General features: G+C 46.5%; 1 protein-coding gene across 1 annotated transcript in view; it reads right to left on the reverse strand.

Annotated features, from left to right (window-relative positions):
• Positions 1 to 15944, reverse strand: part of N4BP1 (NEDD4 binding protein 1) — a 31817-nt gene extending 15873 nt beyond the window's left edge. Inside the window, 2 exon segments of the mRNA XM_025044586.1 lie at positions 981 to 2674; positions 15876 to 15944. Coding sequence (XP_024900354.1) covers positions 981 to 2674; positions 15876 to 15929 — 1748 coding nt within the window. The 5' untranslated portion in view covers positions 15930 to 15944.
• Between the last annotated feature and the right edge of the window lie 5152 nt (positions 15945 to 21096).

Below are 21096 nucleotides of genomic sequence, written 5' to 3' on the forward strand. Positions count from 1 at the left end.
AACTGATCTTTCAGAACTCCTAGGAAAGAGGTCACATCAGCATTTAGCAATTCGACTTCTCCCCTACCTTCCGCATGCAGGCACCCCGTTTCTTGAATTGCAAGTCTTCTGCAAAATCAGTGGAGTGACTGATTTTGAAAACCGGAGGGAGACTTTTACCTGGCAGTGGTCGAAACGGTATGACAAAGATGTGCTTTAGGACAGGGCGAAAAGCGACAGATTGCAGCGAGTGAACTGAGCGGGCAGGAGCCTGCCCCCACCTTGGTCTTCCCAACCACTATACTAGACTGCCCTTAGAGAAGAAACCCAGTGTCACACTGAGATATAAAACCAGAATCCTACAAGCGTTCTAAGACAAGTTAAACAGAAATGATCACTGAACTGTTTTTACTAAAGACACGAATGCAAACTTTTGGTAAGAACCGAAGCTCATAAAGCAGCTTAAACTTGAAAAAAAAGAAAAAAAGAAAGAAAAAGAAAAAAGAAGAAAGAAAAAAGCAGCTTAAACTGACGAAGTTCCTTAGGAAAGAAACTGCTGTCACTCTACCAACAAAAGTATACAGAAGTACCACGCCTGTCATCACTGCACACTCTTGGCTAGACACCTGGCATTTTGTAGCATCGAAAGACAGAACAATCCCTTCTTCGCCTTAAGTTCCATCCTCGTTCTCAGAACCTTGAATTGAGAACCTAATGATTTAAAGTCTGCACGTCACTTATCACTAGGCCTAGCGGGGTGAAAAGTCAAACTTTCTATCATCCCTTGCTCTCAGAAATACAGGTTCGGCCGGGTGAGGCAAAGTTTACAATCTAGAAGATGGACTAACAAAGCTTTTCCAACCAGCCGTCCCCCCTCTCTCCCTTAGGTGAGGCCAGAGATCAACTAGACACACGGGCTGGTTCCCATAAAAGCACAGCAGCCTGGGACACTGCTCGGGGCCCTACTCAGGACTGTAACGGCGTCTGCGGAGAGAACTTACGTAATTGCAACGTTGCTCCCGTCTATAACGATGTGTTTCAGATCCATTCTCCCTGGTTCGTTTTTCAGCTCCAGCTTGTAGGGTACTTTCAGAGTATCTCGAAAGCGCTGAACCCCCGTAACCGAGGAATCGATGGCGTCAGAAGGTCCTGCCGACCTCGCATCAGAAACCGAAGGTAAGAGCTGGGGCGGCGGCACTGGCGTCTGAGAAAGGGCCGGGCAGTTTGGCTTCGCTTGGGCAGAGCTCCCGCAGCCCGAACGGTTTTCGCAGACGGACTTCATGTTATTTGGAAGCAAGGGTTCTCCTTGCTGCTGCAAACCGTTTTCGGGGAAAACTGGAATTCTGGGCTGGTGACCCGAAGCTCCTCTTGAAACAAAACCGACGACTTCTTTGGGACTCGAAGGGGCAATGGAGGGTGGGAGGCCATCGGTTTCAAGGTCGGTTTTACTGCTGTAGATCTGATTTGAGCCCCGGATGTCTTGTTTCTGTTCTGCTGGCCCTGTTCTGAAAGAATTAATTTTGCAATTTGAGGTACACGGTTTGGATTCTCCTTTGAATGGTAACTGAGGAAATTTGGCTACCATATTTTGCTGTGTGTGAGTTTGTGTTTTCTTTGGAGTGGAATCCACTGTAAGCTCGTTTATGCTGCTACAAACACCCTTATTTTTGGTTTTGCTAGTCTCTGGATACACATTACCAGGTGAAAATTCTCTGTCTTCTTGGAACCTTTTATTTTCTTTTTCGATTTCCTCTAAAAGCAATAATGGTTCAGTAGATGGCCCATACTCCCTTATGACCTTCTCGACAATTTCTTGCGAATAGCCCATGGTTTTAAAAAAGTTTACGAGGATGTTGTATTCCATTTCCTCAGTAGTGTCTTTTACATCTGGACTGAAATTTTCAGCATCAGAAGAACCCGACAGGTCGATGACTGCACTCCCGGCCGACGTCTTTCCATCATGGAAAAGCTCCCCCTCTTGAACATTCTCCAAAGAAAACTGTTTCTTGGTATGCCTCTCTTCGGAATCGGAAAACCTCCTTTTGTGACAAACTCTGCCTTTGCAAAGCGCCTCTTCATCCGGGGTCAGACCGTTTATTGGAACAAAGAGTACATCTTGTGAACTTGGGAAGACTGTGTCCATCTGTTTCGTAAGCTCGGAAACAGGAGTCCCAGCTTTATTTCTTCCATCTTCCTGCAAAACGATTTCATCTCTGGAAATGTTCTGCCCTGTGGCGGCACTCTGTGTAAACTCTGTTTGTTTAGAATCTCCGACTTCAATAACATCATCATCTCCTGTATCAAACAGATTCTCCTCACCTTGTGTGAGTGTCAGAAGTTCTTTCTTCAAGGAAGTGGGCAAAATCAGCAAGTCCATTGTATAATTGTCTGCACGGGCTTCCACGAACTGTTTAAATTCCCTTTTCACCTCTGATTCTTTCTGACTGTTGGGCAGGTTCTCATTATTCTCAAAGAGCTTTACGAACTGCTGAATGTGACTCCTGGCCATGACCACGGCTTCCGCACTCCCCCGGATGCCGAGGAGCCCGGTGTCCAGAACGCAGAGATCCGCAGAGGTGTCCTGAATCAAGCTCTTCAGAAACAGGCTCTGCGCCCCAACAAAGATGCAGTGCATGGCCTTGGGGTAGCTTTCCCTTTCCTCTAGTTCAGGTTCACAGATTCCTTTAATATATTCCTGTGAGGAGACAAGAAATTAGATCAGTCTACGAAAGCTCTTTACAACACACGTATCAGGTTACACATTAATTACAAATGTCGAGATGTACGAAAATCAAAAGCATGCTAATAACTTTGGAAAAAAGGCCAGGATTTAAAGAAAGGATGTAAAGTAACACATATAAAGTTGCTTAATTGTTTTTAGAGGAACTGAAAACGTAGCACCTAACTCTAAAAGGCAGGTATTTACCACTTTCAATAGTGCACCTTGCAACGTGATCGTAGGGGTTTGCCCAGCTTCGCAGGAGAGAATCACGAGGCTGGATTTATTTACATCTTTAAAAAGCGAACATCTCTGCTTGCTGCCAGTCACTTATTACTACTGTGACACAATTAAGGGATAAGATAATCAGGTCTAACAATGTACTCCAGAACCCTGACCTTTGCTTCACTACTACTGCCCTCTGTTTCCAGATAAAACAATTGATTTCTTGAAAGCATTAAAAAAACCCCACTAAGGTTAATTTAACACAAAAAAAGTTTTTTCCAGCTGGCTGGAACAATGTATACCCTATATAATCTGACATCTGTTTCCTAAGAAAGACCAGACTGGTTCAACGTAGACCTGTATATAAAGAACCAAGAATCCTGGACAGTAAGTACTGCCATTCTCAGATACAGCGCTGGGGTTTCCACTGAAATTCGGTATTGAAGGAGGCCTGGATGAATTAAGAAAGGGAACTGGGTTCTTTTTCAATTAGGTTGCTATGGGAGGCAGAAGTGTGAACCAAGCAAACACGTGTGTGCCACACACACATCAGCAGTGGCACATATTCTATTCATAACGTGGCATAGTCAGTTCCCAGGCTCAAATTCCAGACATACAACTGGTGACCTGCTCAAGTTACCTATCCCCTCTAACCCCGGTTTCTTCAACTGCAAGAGAGACATGAGGATAGTGTAATCTTAAGCATCTGAGAGAATGCAACGAGATGATGGTGTAAAGATCTGACAATAGTGTCTTGCACATGGCAAGTGCTTAATAAACAACAACACTGTTACTTAAATCAGTGAAAATGTTCTGGACAGACATTTGTAAGAAATAAGCCTGGATGCCTGATCTGTGGTTTAAGATCAGATTGATGCTACCAAAATGATGCTATTTAAAAGCTGGACCTGTGCAGCACCAGTTACATACAACGAGGCTCTGCGAACCTGCACCCACGGTGTAAACTTATTATCATGGCCAAACATCCTCAGCTAGTAAGTTATACACAAGTGCACACAGTCCTTGTTCACACATTTAGAACCACAAAATCCGTTCGGGCAGACAAGACACCAGCAATATGAGGGCAACGTCACAGAGGGAAAGCTCAATCTAAACACAGGACTTTGCTTCCTTATGTCCTTCTGGATAATAAACCCAGAATGTTTGTGGGCTTGAAGTAAATAAAGAATGAAGGTGACTGGTGCTGAACAGGAGCCCTGCTTTTTCATTCAAGCAGTTTCCTACTTTGTAACATGGTAACTAACTGCATTAAGCACAAAGCACAGTAACCCATCATCCTTTTATGTTGGATATGCAAGCGCAGTGTTCAATACTGATGTCAGCATCCCTGAAAACCTCCAAACGGACATTCCAAAACCACCTGTTTGAACTTATGCTGCATTTAGTTGTGGTTTGAAGTTTTCTAACGTTTTATTTTGAAGTAATTATAGGTTCACAGGAAGCTGTGAAGACAGTACACAAAGGTTCTGTGTACTCTTCAGTGTTCCCTCCAGCTACTACATCTTACATAATTACAGTGCCGCAGCAACACCGGGACAGCTCCACTGATAACGGTGTACGCAGCTTGTTCTCTGCCATTTGAGCACATGCACGGATTCATAAAAATACCACTTCGATCAAGATACAGAATTATCCCATCGCCACAAAGATTTCCTCTGTGTTAGCTCTTTGCAGTCATGTTTACCCTACCTCCACCTACCATCCCCCCCCACCCCCAACCACGAATCTGTTTTCATCGCTACAATTCTGTGACTTCAAGAATGTTACATAGATTATACAATATGTGACTTCTGAGACTGGCTTTGGAAACTCAACATACTGCTCTTGAAACCCATCCATGCTGTTGCATGCATCGCTAGTTCATTCCTTGGCACCACCGAGCACTAGTCTGCGACATGGACAAACTACAGTTTTTTAACCCTCTATCTACTGAGGAATATTAGTAATTTCTGTCTTCTTTCCTCAGTGTGGCTACCAGGTTTGTCAATTTTATCGACTTTTTTCCAACTGATTTTCTCTACTGTTTCTGTGTTTTCGGCTTCATTGATTTCTGCTCTTTATTTTCCTCTGCTTGCTTTGGGCTTGGTTTGTGCATCTTTTTCTAGTTCCCAGAGGTAGAACCGTAGGGCAGTGAGGAGACCTCCTTTTTAATGTAATATGTTATAAGTCTCTCTTTCGGTAGTGCTTCGGCTACATGCCACAAATTTTGATGCTGTAGTTTCATTTTCGTTCAGTTCAATATATTCTTAAAATTAATTTATCCTGAAATTTTTCAATATTCAAAAGTGTGTTGTTCAGTTTCCAAGAATTTGGAGATTTTGTTACTTGTCGGTTATTGATTTCCAGTTTGACTCCTTTTGGTCAGAGAACACACTTCTATGATTTCGATTCTTCTAAATTCGTTGTTTTATAGCCCGGGAGATGGTCTGTCTTATGTTCTGTGTGCACTTGAAAAGAATGTATATTCTGCTCTCAGTGGGTAGAATGTTCTGTAAATATCTCTTAGAATCTGGTTGGTTGATGGTGTTGAGTTCTATTTCCTTGCTAATTTTCTGTCTAACGGTTCTACTAATTCTTCAGAGAAAGATGTTGAAGTCTCCGACCATGACTGTGGACTTGCCAGCTTCTTCCAGTTCTACCCATTTCTGCTTCATCTCTCTTGCCGCTCTGCTGTTAGGAACACACGCACTTAGCATCACGTCTTCTTGGTGAATTAACCCTCTTGTCACTCATCTTGATGATGTCTCTTCATTGGTATGTGTGGACTATTTACTTTGAATGAAATTACTAGTAAGTTTGGATTTAAGTCTACGATTTTATTTGTTTTCTGCTTGTTCCCTATTTTTAACTCCTTTTTTCCCTATCCAGCCTTCTTGTGCATTAGAATCTAGTATTTTTACTGCATTTTAACTATTTACGTACTTAAAAAAATGGTCGTTATCAATGACGATATACCTTTCACAGTCCACTTAAAATCAACAGTCTATCACTTTAAGAGAATGTATACACCCCACCACCTGTACTAGTCATGTCTTTTATTCTCAATATCCTATATTCTGACATCCTGGGAGGCCTGTGAGGCCTAGAGAGAGACTCACCCTCCCCGGGCCAGCTACTCCTGGGGCCGGGGGACAGCTTGCTTGGAGCATGCCCATCCCGGGCAGACTGCTGGACCCCGTGCTGTGCCGTCACCCATCTTCGCCTCGCTCGTGTACAAAGCCAGTATCCCCCCTGCCCTGTATCAAGCCAGGGCCAGGTAACAGACTACTAAGGACAGCCCGTTGCCCCAGAGCCCATACGAATCATCCAAACCAGCGCACCCTAAACTGCCTCCTCAGCCTGGCCCTGCCTTTCCCCTTGCTCCCGCTTCTGCCTCCTGACCAAAACCTGATGCTTTACCTGCGGCCCTGAGTGGCGAGGCACACCCCCTTCTCTTGGGAAATGTAAGTAATCGAAATCTTCAAATCTTCTTTCCATGGCACTGACCCCTCTGCACCATCATGCAGTCACCTCCATAGCTTAAAACCTCATGGGGACGATTTTAAGAACAAAGCCACTAGAGAGGTTCCTTTACTCCTGGTCTCTTTCCCCTTGCCCTCCCCACTTCATGCTACGCCGACCTTGCACTTACATAACATCCATCTGAAATCCCATCAGATCTTACAGACTTTGCTTTCATCCATTAATTCACCCTAAAGAACTCGAGGGGAGAAAGCTATCTATTCTCTTTGCCCCGGTATCTGTCATTTGCGCATGAGGAACGTCCTTTGGCAGTTCTGAGCAGCTCCGGGCAGTGGCTTCGCTTCAGCTCTGCAGCTGGGATGCTTCCCCATGCTTTACTGCACTTCCGTTCTCCAAAGGTAATCTCGCTGGATAGAGAATTCCAAGTTAACAAGCTTTTTCACCACTTAAACACAGTGCCCGTTCTCTGGCTTCCATGGTTCCTAATAGGAAATCGCTTCCCATTCTAATTGCTGTTCCTCTACATGCGAGTTTTCCCCAGATAGCGTCATGATTTTACTGTCTTCAGCTTCCAGCACTGTGGCTTTGATGTACCTGGATGTAGAGCTCTGTGGGTTTATTCTGTGTGTCCACTGAGCTTCCTGAATCACTATGTTTACATCTTCTGCCAAATTTGTGAAGTCCTCAGCCATTATTTCTTCAAATATTTTCCACCGCACTTTCTCCTCCACTCCTCTGTTCAAATTAGAAAACTTCTACTGTTCTATCTTCGAATTCACTTTCCTGTGTCAACTCCATTTTAAAATCGAGCCCACCCAGTGAGTTTTTATTTAGGTTATTGTGTTTTCCAGTTCAAACTTTTCCATTTGATTCTTCTTTACATCTTCTATTTCTTTGCTAAATCTATTTTTCTATTAGTTCTAAGAGTGCTTTTGATTGCCTGTTGGAGAATTTCTATGATAGAGGCTCTAGAGTCTTTGTTAGATAATTCGACATCTGTGTCATCTTGTTATTGGTGTTTGCTGTCTTTTGTCATGAGAGTTGATATTTTCCTGGTTCTTCATATGCCAGGTAATTCTGTATTATATCTATCTGAATATTATGAGACTCTAGGGTCTTATTTAAGTCCTATAAGGAATACTGACACTTTTGTTCTAGCAGGTGACTGACCTAGGTTCAGGCTAGAAGCTGCCTTCTATAAGCTGTGATTCCACATAAGTTCAGTTTTTAAAGCCTCTGCAATGCTATTTGTATCTGTCCCACGCGCGCTAGAAATTCTCAACGGCACTTCTGGATGATATGGAAAAAAGGGTAGCAATGTATTCAAAATCCAAAGAAAAATAATTTTCAGTCTACAATTCTACCCCATCCATATTACACATCAAATATCAGGCAGAACAAAGGCATTTCCAGATATGCTAAAGGCTGAGAAAATTAGTCCCTTGGACTCTTTTCTTGAGGAACTATTTTAAGATGAAGGTCACCAAAAATATGGAAGATAAAATAACAGGCCACGGGCAGCAATCTGTGGCCCAGGCGTTGGGGACTCCTGTCAGAGGCATTCTCCCAGTTAAAGAGGCTCAGTGAATAGATGACCTAAAGGAACATTTGTAAAATATTAGGGATATGTTTAAAGCAAATCTCACAAGTAGATGGAAACAGGGCAGATAAAAATTCCAGGAAAAATTAAAAGCCATATGAGAAAGAAAACAAAATGTGATATAGCATATGGCTTTGCAGTGAGTAGTATTTACATAAGTTGTAATTCTATAAACCCTGTTTCTTGCTTTAAGAAAAAAAAAGAAAAAGGAAAAGAAAAAAGCTATACTGGTCTTAGTCCATGCCAGCTGCTGTAACAACTACCTATGACTGGGTGGCGTATCAACCACAGAAGTCTGTTTCTCAGTTTTGGAGGCTGGAAGGCCGAGATCAGAGGGCCAGCAGGGCCAGGTGAGGGCGCTCTTTCAGGCTGCAGGCGTCCTGTTCACCCTGGCAGGGCCTCGCTCTCATTCATGCGGGCGCTGGCTCCTCCCCCTCCCCCCCAACCTAATCACTCCCCCAAAGGCCCCACCCCCCAGCACCATCGCACTGGGCAGTAGGATTTCAAAATGTGAATTCCGAAGGGACACAAATAGCAATTGGGTCCCCCGCCCCCCACCCTAATCACTCCCCCAAAGGCCCCACCCCCCAGCACCATCGCACTGGGCAGTAGGATTTCAAAATGTGAATTCCGAAGGGACACAAATAGCAATTGGGAAAATGGGGGTGGCTTCCGCTCATCATCTAACTTAAAGAGAGTGACTAATGCCTAAAGTCAGTAAGAAATAGTAGTATGTTACTTACAGACTAACCACCTCGAGGAAGCTGGGGAGTAGAAGCGAGGGACTACTATTCTCTACTACAGAAAACCACTGAGCTACTTGAGTTTTTGTTTTAAACACCTGCATATATTGTTTTGGTACACTCCCTACTTCCTAATTTTAATAAAAAATTACAAAGTAGATGCATAACATGCTGTGATGCTCTATCAGTGATAGCGGTGGCCCTAAATTTTAAGTTTTGCTTGATTCTTGTTTAAATAATTCGCGGTTATGAAATATTGATTCATTTTTGAAACAAACATTTTCTATTATTTCTGTTACTTTTCTGGATTAATTTAATCGAAAAATATTCTGCAAGAAGAGCTGTCCAAAACGACTACGTTACTAATTAATTGTATGATTTAGGATCCTATGCAACCAAAAGAAATGTGAAATTAAACTAGATGATGAGACAAGTTAACTGCGAAGACCAGTGCATAACTCTGATTTCGATGTTTTAAAACAGATTTATTTTTTAAAGCAGTTTTAGGTTCATGGTAAAATTAAGCAGAAAGTACAGAGATTTCCCATGTCATTTTAAAATGACAATCATAAAGTAAGTCCCTATGTTTTTACCAACTTTAGTCCATTTAATACATTTGAACCCACAGAAAAAACATACTCTAAATAAAACTGTCAATCTGATGTGTTATTTGCAAACAAATCGATTTACTTTCCATAGCTCACACAATCCTTTCACAGCAAGTGCTGTTCTCTGGGATATATGTGGGTACTATTTAGATCATTACCTTTCAGAGAAAGCGATCGAGGTGAAGTTGGACTCTGAGGAGATTCTAGCTCAGCAGAGCGCCCACGGCTCAGTGCCTGAGCTCTAGGATGACCGGCAGAGCAATGCCCAGTGCGGGCAGGGCTGTCTGCCATCGTCCCCCCAGACAGCTTAAGATTAATTTAAGAATAACTGCGTAGTTCTGAGGAAGAGTTGTGCCAATAGCCTGTTACAACTTCACACGCACAAAATTCTGTGTGTGTAAGCGCATGCCCTAAATCCCTTGAGAATGAGCCTTAATTTTTTTTTTCATTAATAATTTTCTCTTGAGAATTACTAGGTAGCAACAATTGCTTTTTACACTCAAGTTCAGAGGTGAGCAATATGGATACAGGTATACAGTATTATCACATTCTAGGAGATGTTTGGCCATCAGTTGTACTGGTGAGAAAGATTCCGCGGATCTAAACAGGCCTCATTTGCACTTTGCTGTATCTGCTATCTGAACACTTGAACGTTAGTCAAAAACTGTTTCCCTATCCTTCAATATTCGCATTGTTTTACTTTACTAAGGCTTTCGAGGGAAGAAAAGGGGGAGCGTGAATCTAATAACTTCCCTTGCATATGGCAAAATGAATGTCTATTAGCCTACCTCGGAGAACCCAGCTCTCCACTCTCACATTTCACAAATCCAGAGAAAACATAGCTAAAACCAGAAAGGATCCAAGCGGCTACTGAACAGTGCGGGTTTGACCTGGGCAAAGTTTTCTCAGCGCCAAGGTCCAGCAGCTATCGCCTCCCATTACGGGCGCACACTCAGGGGCCTTGTCGGCTTGCCTCCCACTTCGGCATGTGGCTTGAAGCAGCTGACCGAAAAGTGTAGAAGGAAAAGCATAGGGCGCTACCTGCAAAGCACCCAATGGCAAATGACAACTGACAGCACAGGTGCAAAACCAAATTTAAAGACATAAAGGTTAAAAGCCATAGCAACTCCAGATCAGCTATCACGAGTGTAGATCTAACATACTTTGGCAGCTGTCAGGAGCATTACCCACGCCCTGGCACAATATGACAAGACACTCAAGTGGACCACAAATCACTGAGGAGAAACTGCAGGCAAAGGAGCTCTTAATACATTACAGAGAGAGTTCTAGAATGGTTCAGACCAGCAGTTCTCGACTCTGGCTGTGCACTCCAGTACTCTAAAGATCTGGTATATTAAGGAGATTCTTGCATAAATGGTGTCGTATATCATCTCTAAAAGAAAAATAAGAGGTTTTAATATGGTTTGTAGACACTGACACGCGAGTCCTACAGGATATATACAAATTAGAAGCACCATATAAGCCTTAGAAAAATCAAACTTTTAAACATCATTACTCTGTGAATCCGTAACAGGTCCATTTTAGGTTTCTACCTGGCCATCTACGTTAATAACACTGCTATAAATTTAATAATAACCACACGAGCCACTTTTCCAATAAACTTCTAGCATTTGCTTTCTTTTCCTCAATTTTCCTTTTCTTTCTCCTCAATCTCATTTCTAAAATGTCGACCAAGTTCTTCCCAGGAGGGGTGTGTCTTGACTGCCCCACAGGAAAGGACTCTAGAAACAGGGCCAGGGGCCCACTCCGTGTCCACCCCCGACTTCCTCCCCATCATGCTCGAAATCTCAGTCCACGGCTGCTACAACGGGCAGCACTCCTATCAGTTTATTCTTCACTCTTCGCCGGACACTGTCTTAGAGCCCCAAGTTCATCTGTCCCTCTTCCCACTCTCAGTAAAAGATGGGGTTTCGTCAGAGCCCCGAGGCCAACCCACGACTCCCTGTGCTTGTTTCCATCTAAAAATGCCACCTTTCAGGAATTCCTTCTCCTTGCTTCCTTTTCTAAGCCACATGGCCCCTTCCCAGCCTTGAGTCGTCGCTCCCTCTCACCCGCCCCCGCCCCGCTGCCTACACGCGTGCGTGGGGTCCCCAACCCCGAGAAGGCTTCCCGCAGCCCCACCGCCTATGCACGGACCACTGCAACTGTCTTTCCATCTTCACACTTTTTGAAAAAGTAGCCTCAACTCCCATTTCACTGTCAAGCCCTTGAAATCTGGATTCGACCCCGGCTCCAAATGAAAGCTCTTCCTTGAACGCCAAGAATGATGACAAAGGCGAAACTGGAAGGGCCCGCTCGGCACTCCCTGACTTCAGCTCTCTGTAGCCCGACACTGTTGACCAACTTCTTGACAAATTCTTTCCTCCACCCTTCTGAGCTGCCACTAGCTGTCGTTTACTTCCTATTTTTCTGACTACTCCCCCAGTTCCTTCGCGGCCTCCTCCGATGGGCACCGTGAAGGCAGAGAGGCCCGTAGTTCTGCTCTGGTCCTCTCCCTCAACGAGACTCCCATGGACTCTTCAGTCCCGACCCCCACTGTTACTTCCCTGGGGATGACTCCAAATCTCCCTTCCGGCCTTTAATACTGTAAGGTTGCAGACAATACCCGGGCATTCTGACAAGTGCCTCCAACTTAAAAGGTCTGCCTCAGAGCTCACAGCTCTCCCCGACTCCACCTTTGGTCCAGGTCGCCTGCCAATGAAACCCGGTCCCCTGGACTCAAAGCTCCCTTCCCTGCTCGTCATAGGCAATCCTTCACAGGCCCTGCTCCACGTGAACGCCGGAACCAACTGTCGACTCTTCTGTTGCCAGGCTTGTCACACTCCACCCCCGGACGACAGTATCAAAGTTGTGCCTGAAAGTAACCCGTTCCCACTCCCTTGCAAGAGTAGCGAAGTTCTATCTGAAAGCGCAGCTGTCTCCACTCCCTTGCAACTGTACCAGCTCGGCGAGCGCGGCCACCGCACTTCCTCGTTCCAAAACGCTGCGAAGCTGCTGCGTAGCATTAAGGCTCAAGATCCTTGGAACCACTCAAAGGCCTCTGTGGTTTGGACTTCAGCACGTTTATTTTTGCAGCCTAATCTAACCTTTCCTCCCTTCCACTCTTATCCAAAAACTGGGAGGGAGGTCGCGTGTGGGGGGAGACAGTATGTTTTCTACACACAACAGTATCTTATTTTTTAATTTGCAGCATTTACCAAAACTTTACTAGACAGTGTGGAGACCAGCCCTGGTCATTTAACACTGGTTCTCAACCGGGGGTGATTCTGCTCTTCCTGGGGGGACTGGCAATGTCAAGGGACATTTCTGGTTGTCACGCTTGAGGGGATGCTCCTGGCACCTCAGGGGTAGAGACCGCGCTTTGTGCCAGACATCTCACAATGCACGATGGAGCCCCTGCTTTGTCAAAGCATGAGCTAACCAAAATGCTGACCGTGCCCCTGCTGAGAAACCCTGAACCGATGAACAGATGACTAACACGCGCACATCAAAACAAAACGAGAAGTCTGAGAACACCGGCGGACATCCGGTCAGAGCATCAATGATGTGGCTAACACTCTACGAGGGAAAGTGGCCAGAATGACCCCAAAAGGATGTGTGCTCCATTTTAATCGTCTGCATACAGTTGGGAAAAACTATCAAGTACTTTTAAGTACGGCAAAGGGCTGGCCTCGTGACCAGAATGGGGCGCGCTCTTCGGCTGCCCAGGGACGAGTTCTCTGGGCAGCTACTCTTTGTCTGAATCACCATTCACTTTTGTTTAGGGCCTGGGCTCTGATGCTGTACGTTAAATGTAGACTTTTGTCCAGCAAAGATGCCAATTATCTCAGTCTGGTATAAAAGATATCCCAAAGGTTATGATTTCACTGTTTTGCAAGACATCCGATTTATATCTAATCAAGCGATTTTATTCCATCATTTTTTTTTCTTAAAGTGCTGATAGAAAACTTATCCTCAAATGTTCCCTGAACCACGTACGTGCTGTTGGCCCCCTCATTCATAAGTTACCTGACTGTCTGAAAGTCAATGTTAGTAACTTTTTAAAATTTTACACTTTGGCATTTTTGTAGGACCCATGGAGATGGCCACGTCAACTCGACTGCTTGGAGCTATTAAACTGAGTGGCCAAAGAAAGCCACCTCCCTGGCCATGTAAGCCCAGGCATGTTTCATTTTGGCGCCCAGAGTGAATCCCAAGCAGAGAGAGAATTCACTAGTACTACATCTCTGTTCTTTTTTCTTCTCATTTTGCATTATTTTTGCTTTACGTTTCTTGACCACATGCCCCTTTCCACACTGGCTCAGGGACTGGGAGCTATGGACAACCAGGTCAGCCTCAACTGTAGCATGCACGAACCTAGTCTGCAGAGAACAAGGATCTATTTTCTGTTAAATGAGAGACTATAAGAAAATCTGGTTTTCGTCTTTTCTGTTTTTCTGTTTGTGCAAGAACATGTCTGAGGACTTTGTCACATCTGGAGCAGTTTTGTGTTCTTGGATTACTTATGACCTGGGGATACCACTGTGGGGAACCAAAGCCGAAAGCTCTCTGCACATCTGTCTGTATAAATGAGAAAAAACTTTATTTCTCGTGGTGTGAGTATGAAATATATTCCCACCTCAAGAAGTATTAACAATTTAGATTACATTTCTTAAAGAACCTTTGTTTTAATTGGTTTATAGTGAATAACATGCTTTTACATGAATCTATATTCCTAGAATTCCCAGAAAATAAACTAAACATTTGGTACTTATAATGTATTAACCTTTTAAGGATCCCCCCAAAAAACCCAAAGTCACAGACACTGATTCAAAAGCATTTTTTATTTAAGAATCCAAATTCATGCAGTCGGAAAAAAAAAATCTTTAGAATAACCAACCAGATTTGATCATTTTAATGCTAATTTAAAAATAGATATCCTTTCCCTCATTAGTGTGGAGCATAATGCATGCACGTTATTTTTTTAAAAAATGGATTTTTTTTCATGAAGAAATGAATATAAACTTCCTAAATGTTGTCAATTTACTGGTCAGATAAGGTAATATTACTCATACATCATATTTATAATTATGAAAAATACAAATTTATGCAGTCAACTATAAATTGAATTATAACACTGATGAACTTTCTGGTACCAGAGTTATTACACTGCTTAGCTGCCAGTTTAAGCATAATTTCCAATACCCTTAGTTAACTTTAAGACCTTAGTTGTCCTCACTTTATATCTTTAGGAATTACATTATAATTAAAAAAAAAAAAAAAACAGTGAAAATAGGATATGCCCATTTTAAAGCTTCTTATTTACAAAAACAAAAGCAAAACAAAAAAATGGTGGGAATTCAAGACCTAACTTAGAAAGCAGATAACATGATCCGGCAGCCCTGCCTCCTGCCTACATCTCCTTCCTGCTTCTCTTTTTGTCCAGGGCGGCACTGTGCCTCGTTAAAGCTGGCCATTTCCTAGCGCCCTCTCCCACTGGGACTGGCCACACGACATGTTCTGGCTAGTGAGAGCAAGGAAAATTCTGCTGGGGTTTTCTAGAAAGGTGTTGCTGCTTCTTCCTTCCTTTCTGAAACAGACACGGGTGGCTGGAACTGCTGTAGCTGCTTTGCGCCCGTGAGGGGACAGCCGAGACCTCCGCCCCCACGGCTCCCAACCACTCCTCAGCCTTGGCCTGCTGTCTGGACTTCTCGTTAAGTGAAAGGAAACTAAACTGCTTCGCATGGGTTGCCCTTACTGTGGCCGAGTCCATTACCCAACGGCTAGAGATCCATCATCTGCCTTAGCCTGGTTGTTGTAACAAATAACTCCATCATCTTAATTTTAAAAAATCAGGATTAATACTGAACACACTGTGAACTAAATGTGTAGGTTCAAGAATGGATAAAGATCCCAGATGTCTGGAGGACAGGGACGCCGTGATGACAACGGACTTTCACGAAGAAAATTCAGATGCGCATCTACACAGCTCCTGCTCACCAGCTGAAGTGAACTACTAATTACATCGGCACCGAGACTGAACAAAGCCTCCTCCACGTTGAAAAGAACTTCTTAAGACAACAATTAAAAGGAGTAATTCGGTTTCTTTAAACAAGATTTTCCTGTTGTTTCCACATGTCATAACTTATTTTTTAAAAAACAGTTCTTTAACTAATTACTATAAGGACTCTCCCCTTACAATTTTGTTTTGAAATACAAGACTGCTCACTATACAATTACATTAATTTAGTAAAAAGCCACCACAGAACACGCTGTCCCTGATTTGATTAAAGCCCCGCAATCCTTGCTGGTCACCCGAGGGGGGAGGGAGTGGTCACCAGCGAGCCTTCCTCCCAGCACAATCAGTGAGAACCCCATATTTCAACATCCTGGTACAACCCCAAAATGTTAACCATAAAAAAAAGACCGAATAAACCACTGTTTCTTAAGAAGTTGATTTTCACAACTGGAGTGAGTTAAAAAATATCATTCTAGGAAATGCAAAAAAGGCCACCGACCTCCTTTCTGGTAAAATCAAAACAAAACCTCTGTGTCACCACGCAGTACTGCATCTACGAATGACTTCCTCCACGAACAAATCTACTGCTCGGGAATTCATTCATGAAGCCGGGTACCCAGCTCTTCTAACAGGAAAGGAAATGAAACGACACGGGTCCATTTCAGCCTTCTGAAGTCAGCGCAGTGATGGCCTCTTTTAACGGGAATTGCATTCTTTAGCTTTCTCTCTTGCTCTACGAACATGGCAGTAAAGACTCAGAGTTTGGTAAAGGATGATCGCCGACTCTTCATAAGACCCCCCCGTCAGTCACCTCGACGGTTTCGCAGGTAGGCTGCAATTTCGGTGACTGAGACCGACTAGTCCTCCTGATGACCGTCAGCAGTCCTCCAGACTGGTGCCCTTGGTAGGTGTGGCTCTGCCTCACAGCGGCTACTCAGTGCCTCAGACGCCAGCAGCCCGCGGGCAGCTGTGCTTAGCAAACTCGGCACCGCACAGCACACGGAGAACCTGGACACGCGGCCGTGCCACCCACGCCCGGTCCCTTCTCGCTGGCTCAGCTCCAGGACAGGCTCCTGGCTCAGTGACTAACTTCAGCACCCAATTCCCTGCGAAGGACCTTGGTGACCTCAGCAGGGCATTATCTCCAGATGCCTCGCCCTTCCATCTCCTGACTTCTCTAAGGAAAAAGGAATACTTCCACTTCCGGCAGGACCACCGCGGCCCCTCCCCCTCGGCTCTCAGAATCACCCCGGAAATTCCTTCACGTCCGAGATCCTGACCTCTGACATTCCTCGCCAGCTACACCCTCTAGAACTCTCTGGCACTCACTGAACGTGTCCCCTGTCGGCACCATTCCCTGAGCCTAGGAGGGGCACAATCTAAGGTCCCGGCCCCCTACTCAGTCCATTATGCCCCTTCTGCCTCTTCGCCTGCCTCCTCTCCAGTCCGAACCTGAAAGCACAAGCTAAGACTTGTGTGATTCTCGGCTGTCCCAGCCCAGGTAAAGCTGCCCCTCCGGCGACCTCCCCCTCCTGCCGTGCTCAATCCAGCCTTAGGTCCCCTCAGTCTTTGGGCAATGGCTTCCCCACACCCAGAGCGGGGGACACGGTGCCTGCCTGAGTTCCTGGAGCGAGTCGTACTATGAACTGACGCCATCTAGCCCTCCCTGGCCTCCCTTCGGCTGCGGTCCTGTGGAGTCCTTGGACTGTCCCGCACGGCCCCTCTGCATCCGACGTGCTCCTGTCCTCAAGCTCTCGGCCTCCCTCTGTCCCCACGCGTGACCGGCTCCCTCCTTTACGGAGACAGCGCGACATGCCGTCTCCACTGCCCTTTTCTCCAAGTGAAAAGGACGTCCTCGCTGCCCCGTCTCCCACTACCTCAGGCGGGGGCCCAGCTGAGGCGGCCCCGCAGCTGGACCTGCCCTGTGCCGCGTTTCAGCATCGCGCTTCCTTTCGTGTCTTTTTCACAGAACACGCGCGCTTTAAAAAGAATACACGGACGCAAAACTTTTACTGACGTGAGCGACAGCCACACAGTTTTTACAACCGATTAGTCGCCTGTGAAAACACCCAGATTTCACGTTATGAAGTGCAGACTCCGGGCGTCTCCTGGTCCATGAGGAGGCGGGACATCCCGAGCCCACACTGTGACCGGCTAACGCAGAGCATGGGCGTCGGCCCTCTCCACGGGTGATCGCCTAGGTCCACCCGTTAATTCCTGCCGCAAGCCGCTTCCCCCCGCAGTCTCCCCGCCCGGCCCCAGGCAGCCCCTGAATTTGTGGCCCCTTGGTCTGAAGAAAGAGTTCTGACCCTTCCCAGTCCCCACTGCCGAGCTCCTGTCCGCCTCGTCCCATCCCGCCCCCCACCACACACACTGCCTGAGGCCAGGATCCCACCCCTGCGGCATCTCGGGGCTCACTGTGAAGAGGCGGCATCTCACCGGCACCTCCACTTCCTCTCCGAGAGGAAAGGCGCAGCCCGCTCCCACGAGGCCCTCTGCCGGGTCCCTCTCACTCCCGGACGGCGATGGCGTCTCTCCAGCCCTCGCCTCGCAGTAACGTCGCCTTGCTCTGGACGCTACTGAACACTCACCCAGACTTAGCTCATCAAACCCCCAGGGACCACACGAAGCAGCCTCGAAAACTGAGGGTGGGGGCCCGTCTCAGAAGCGGGAACCTGCCCGCTCCGCCCCGCCTCCCAACCCTTCCCTGACTCTCTGCCGCCTGCCTGCTTGGGAAAATCCGTGGTCCTCAGGTGCCAGGTGGCTTGCGGCCTGCCTCCTACCCCTGTGCCATGCCCTCCCCTCTCCTCCCGCCCCGAGGAATCCGTCCCGAAGGGGAATCCGTGACGAAGGGCACTGCTGCTGTCATCTGCACTTGCTCCTCCCACTCGGCCCTCACGCATCCTTTGGCAGCCAGCTGGGCACACAAGCCTCCCTTCCCTGTTACTACGGTAACGCCTTGCACATGCACCACCTGTTGCACACAGCACACTGCACTGCTGGTTTCCCAGTGCGCCTCCCGTACGAGGCTGCAGGGTCCTCGCGGTCAAGAGATAACAGCCTACTTCTTGGCACGTGACCTTTCTTTACACGTCTGCTACCCGGCCCCACCAACCGGCACGTGAACCACGTCCCCACCATCCTTTCTGCCACCAGGCTTAAAAACCTCTCCCCCCATTTTTATATGCTGGTCCCAGTGAAAACCTTGTCACCCGCCCATGTCTAACTCTCATTTGGAACAATGTCCTTTCCACAGCTGGGTCTTCCTGCCTCCAAATACAGAGTTTCAAACAAATTCTCCCCCCTCTCCAGATCCTCACTCCCTACTGGATGAGGCGCATGGCCTTTGCCCCGCATTCGGACCCCTCAAGGCTGCAACTCAGACGCTGCCTGCATCTTCTGCTCACAACCACCTCTGCCTGGCCATTTTCCCGGCTCTTCGAAGCCCACTTCAAAGGCTGCTTCTTCCAACAAATGTCCCCTTTGACGAAAGTGGTAACTCTCGAGGAGCTTGTGCCTTTTGATAATCTCTCAGGATGTTACGCTTTCTACAAGTAGTACCCATCTTGCTGCTCTGTAGCCAACGGAGCCCTAACTAAGCCCCCTCATTCTCCTCTACTCTAGCGTTAGCTAAAAGAGAGTGAATTAACATTTTGAAAGCAGGAAAACAAAGTAAACCAATTGATGAGACCCGGAACAGTTGTTTTATTCAGACTCAACCAGCTAGTTTAAAAAATTTTTCAATCTTCCTTCTGCCAAATCTCCCCCTCCACAACTTAACTTAAAATATCGTAGCTACTGAAGTTTGCTTTCCTGTTCTTAATTTTTAAAAACACGTTAATGATGTTTTCTTCCTCAAAAGAATGTAAAACTCCAAATCGAAGGAACAATAAGCTCTTAAGTGTGGCATTCAACTCTTACCCGAGTCTGGCAGAGAAAGGATTTCTTACAAGTGGGAGGGTTCGATTATGAGTAACACATATCACAAAGATAAACAGGCAGGTGACACATACTTCCAAGATACTGTAAGACACACCTTTTCCAATTAGCTCATGCTACACTGTGTGGCGGGGACAGGCAGGAGCACGGGAGTGGGGAGGGTCTGTCGAGACAGGCAGGGTTTCTCTGTTGGGCAAAAGCAGCATTTTCCACACTCGGGGTGAGTCTCGAACAAAGCTGAACTGGGAGCCGGCAGAGCGCACAGGAAAACCGAGACTAGTCCGACTCCAGGGGAGCAGCTAAAGCAGAGCACAGAGGAAAGGTGGGGCTGGGTTAGTAAGTTCTGTAAATCAGATGAGGAGTTTAGAGTGAATGAGACAAGCAACAGGAGGCCCTAGCAGGTCCCAGGGCAGAATAACTTTTTGTGAGAGGATCAGCCTGATGCAAGTGGTCCCTGGAGGGAGGGAGGGAGGGAGGGAGGCGGGAGGAATGCACGGAAGGCGAGGATGCATGGGAGGGGCGCCTGCCAAGAAAGGTCTAATTTGCAGCAGAGGTAAAGGAAGGGAGGTGAATGCAAGTGAAGAGACTTTCAGAAGGAATAACAGGGCTTAGTGGAGTCAAACGTTTTAGCCCTGGGGAGTGGGAAGAAATTGTGTAGCTGGGGAGAAGCGAAAGAGGGGGCTGGGAAAAGTTAGATGGGTTGTCTGAAGTCAGACGAACGGTTTTAAAACAAATAAGAACAGCAAAGCCAACTTGATTCGACACCTACAGTGTTTTAAGATAAGCTGTGGAGAATAATCACACCGTTTTAAGCGTCCTATCTCCTCTACAGATGTCAAAAGAAAGTACCCAGACTTTTTAATGTAGAAAGTCAGACGCTACAGCTCACTAGATTCTTCAGAGGCACGTGAAATTTCTGAAGTAGGATGTCAAATAAAGGATTTCTCCTGTCTTCCCGGGGTCGGGGTGGGGGGCGGGTAGGGGGCTCATCATTTGGGAGATAGGTAGCCAGAAGGGCTCTGGAAACTCTCTAGGTCTGAATCCTGGTTCCCGCACGTACTGGATGGGAAAACCTAGAGAAGTTTGATTTGGGGAGGTGGGGAGGGGCGGGTATTTTGCTGCTACTTTTGGTTTGGGGAGGGAAGGGAGTAGCTAAAGGGCTCCAGTAGGTGTAAGTCTAAAAGGCTGCCCTACAGAGAAGGTGAGTCACGTCCTCAAAGAGTTTCAGTTTCCCCAGCTGTTAATAATTTAAAGCGGGGAGGATAATAAAGTCTACCCCACTGGGTTTTTAAGGGGTGCATTAGATAATCCTTCCGAAGTATTCAGCTTAACGTCTGACGTGCCATAACCATTAAATAAATGTTCTCTGTACATAATACCGCACAAGAAACGATGCTATTTTTAACACTATCATTAAACATCCTTATCTTTTCCTGATATTCTTCGAATATTTCGCTTCCATGGTTTTGTCAGACGCGCAAAGGGGGCTGACACCCCCCACAAAGGGTCAGAAGCCCCGTAGCGGGGGCCGGGGACGAGCAAGGGGCTGCGGGGGTGGACGGGAGGCTGCGGGCCCGGCCATCGGCCCGGCGAGACCACAACAGCCCGCGTTGGCGGCGCGCTCGCTCCGGCCGCCCGCGGGGCTCGGCGCAGTTACACGCGTCGCCGACTCGGGTGCTCGCGACAGCCCTCCGGGCTGGGCGCGTCCGTCAGCGCCCCTTCGCCGACGGGGAAACTGAGGCGCCCCGGGATGGGACCGCTAGCCCAAGGTCACATGGCTC

The sequence above is a fragment of the Pteropus alecto genome, unplaced genomic scaffold (assembly GCF_000325575.1).
Source record: "Pteropus alecto unplaced genomic scaffold, ASM32557v1 scaffold123, whole genome shotgun sequence".
NCBI lineage: Eukaryota > Metazoa > Chordata > Mammalia > Chiroptera > Pteropodidae > Pteropus > Pteropus alecto.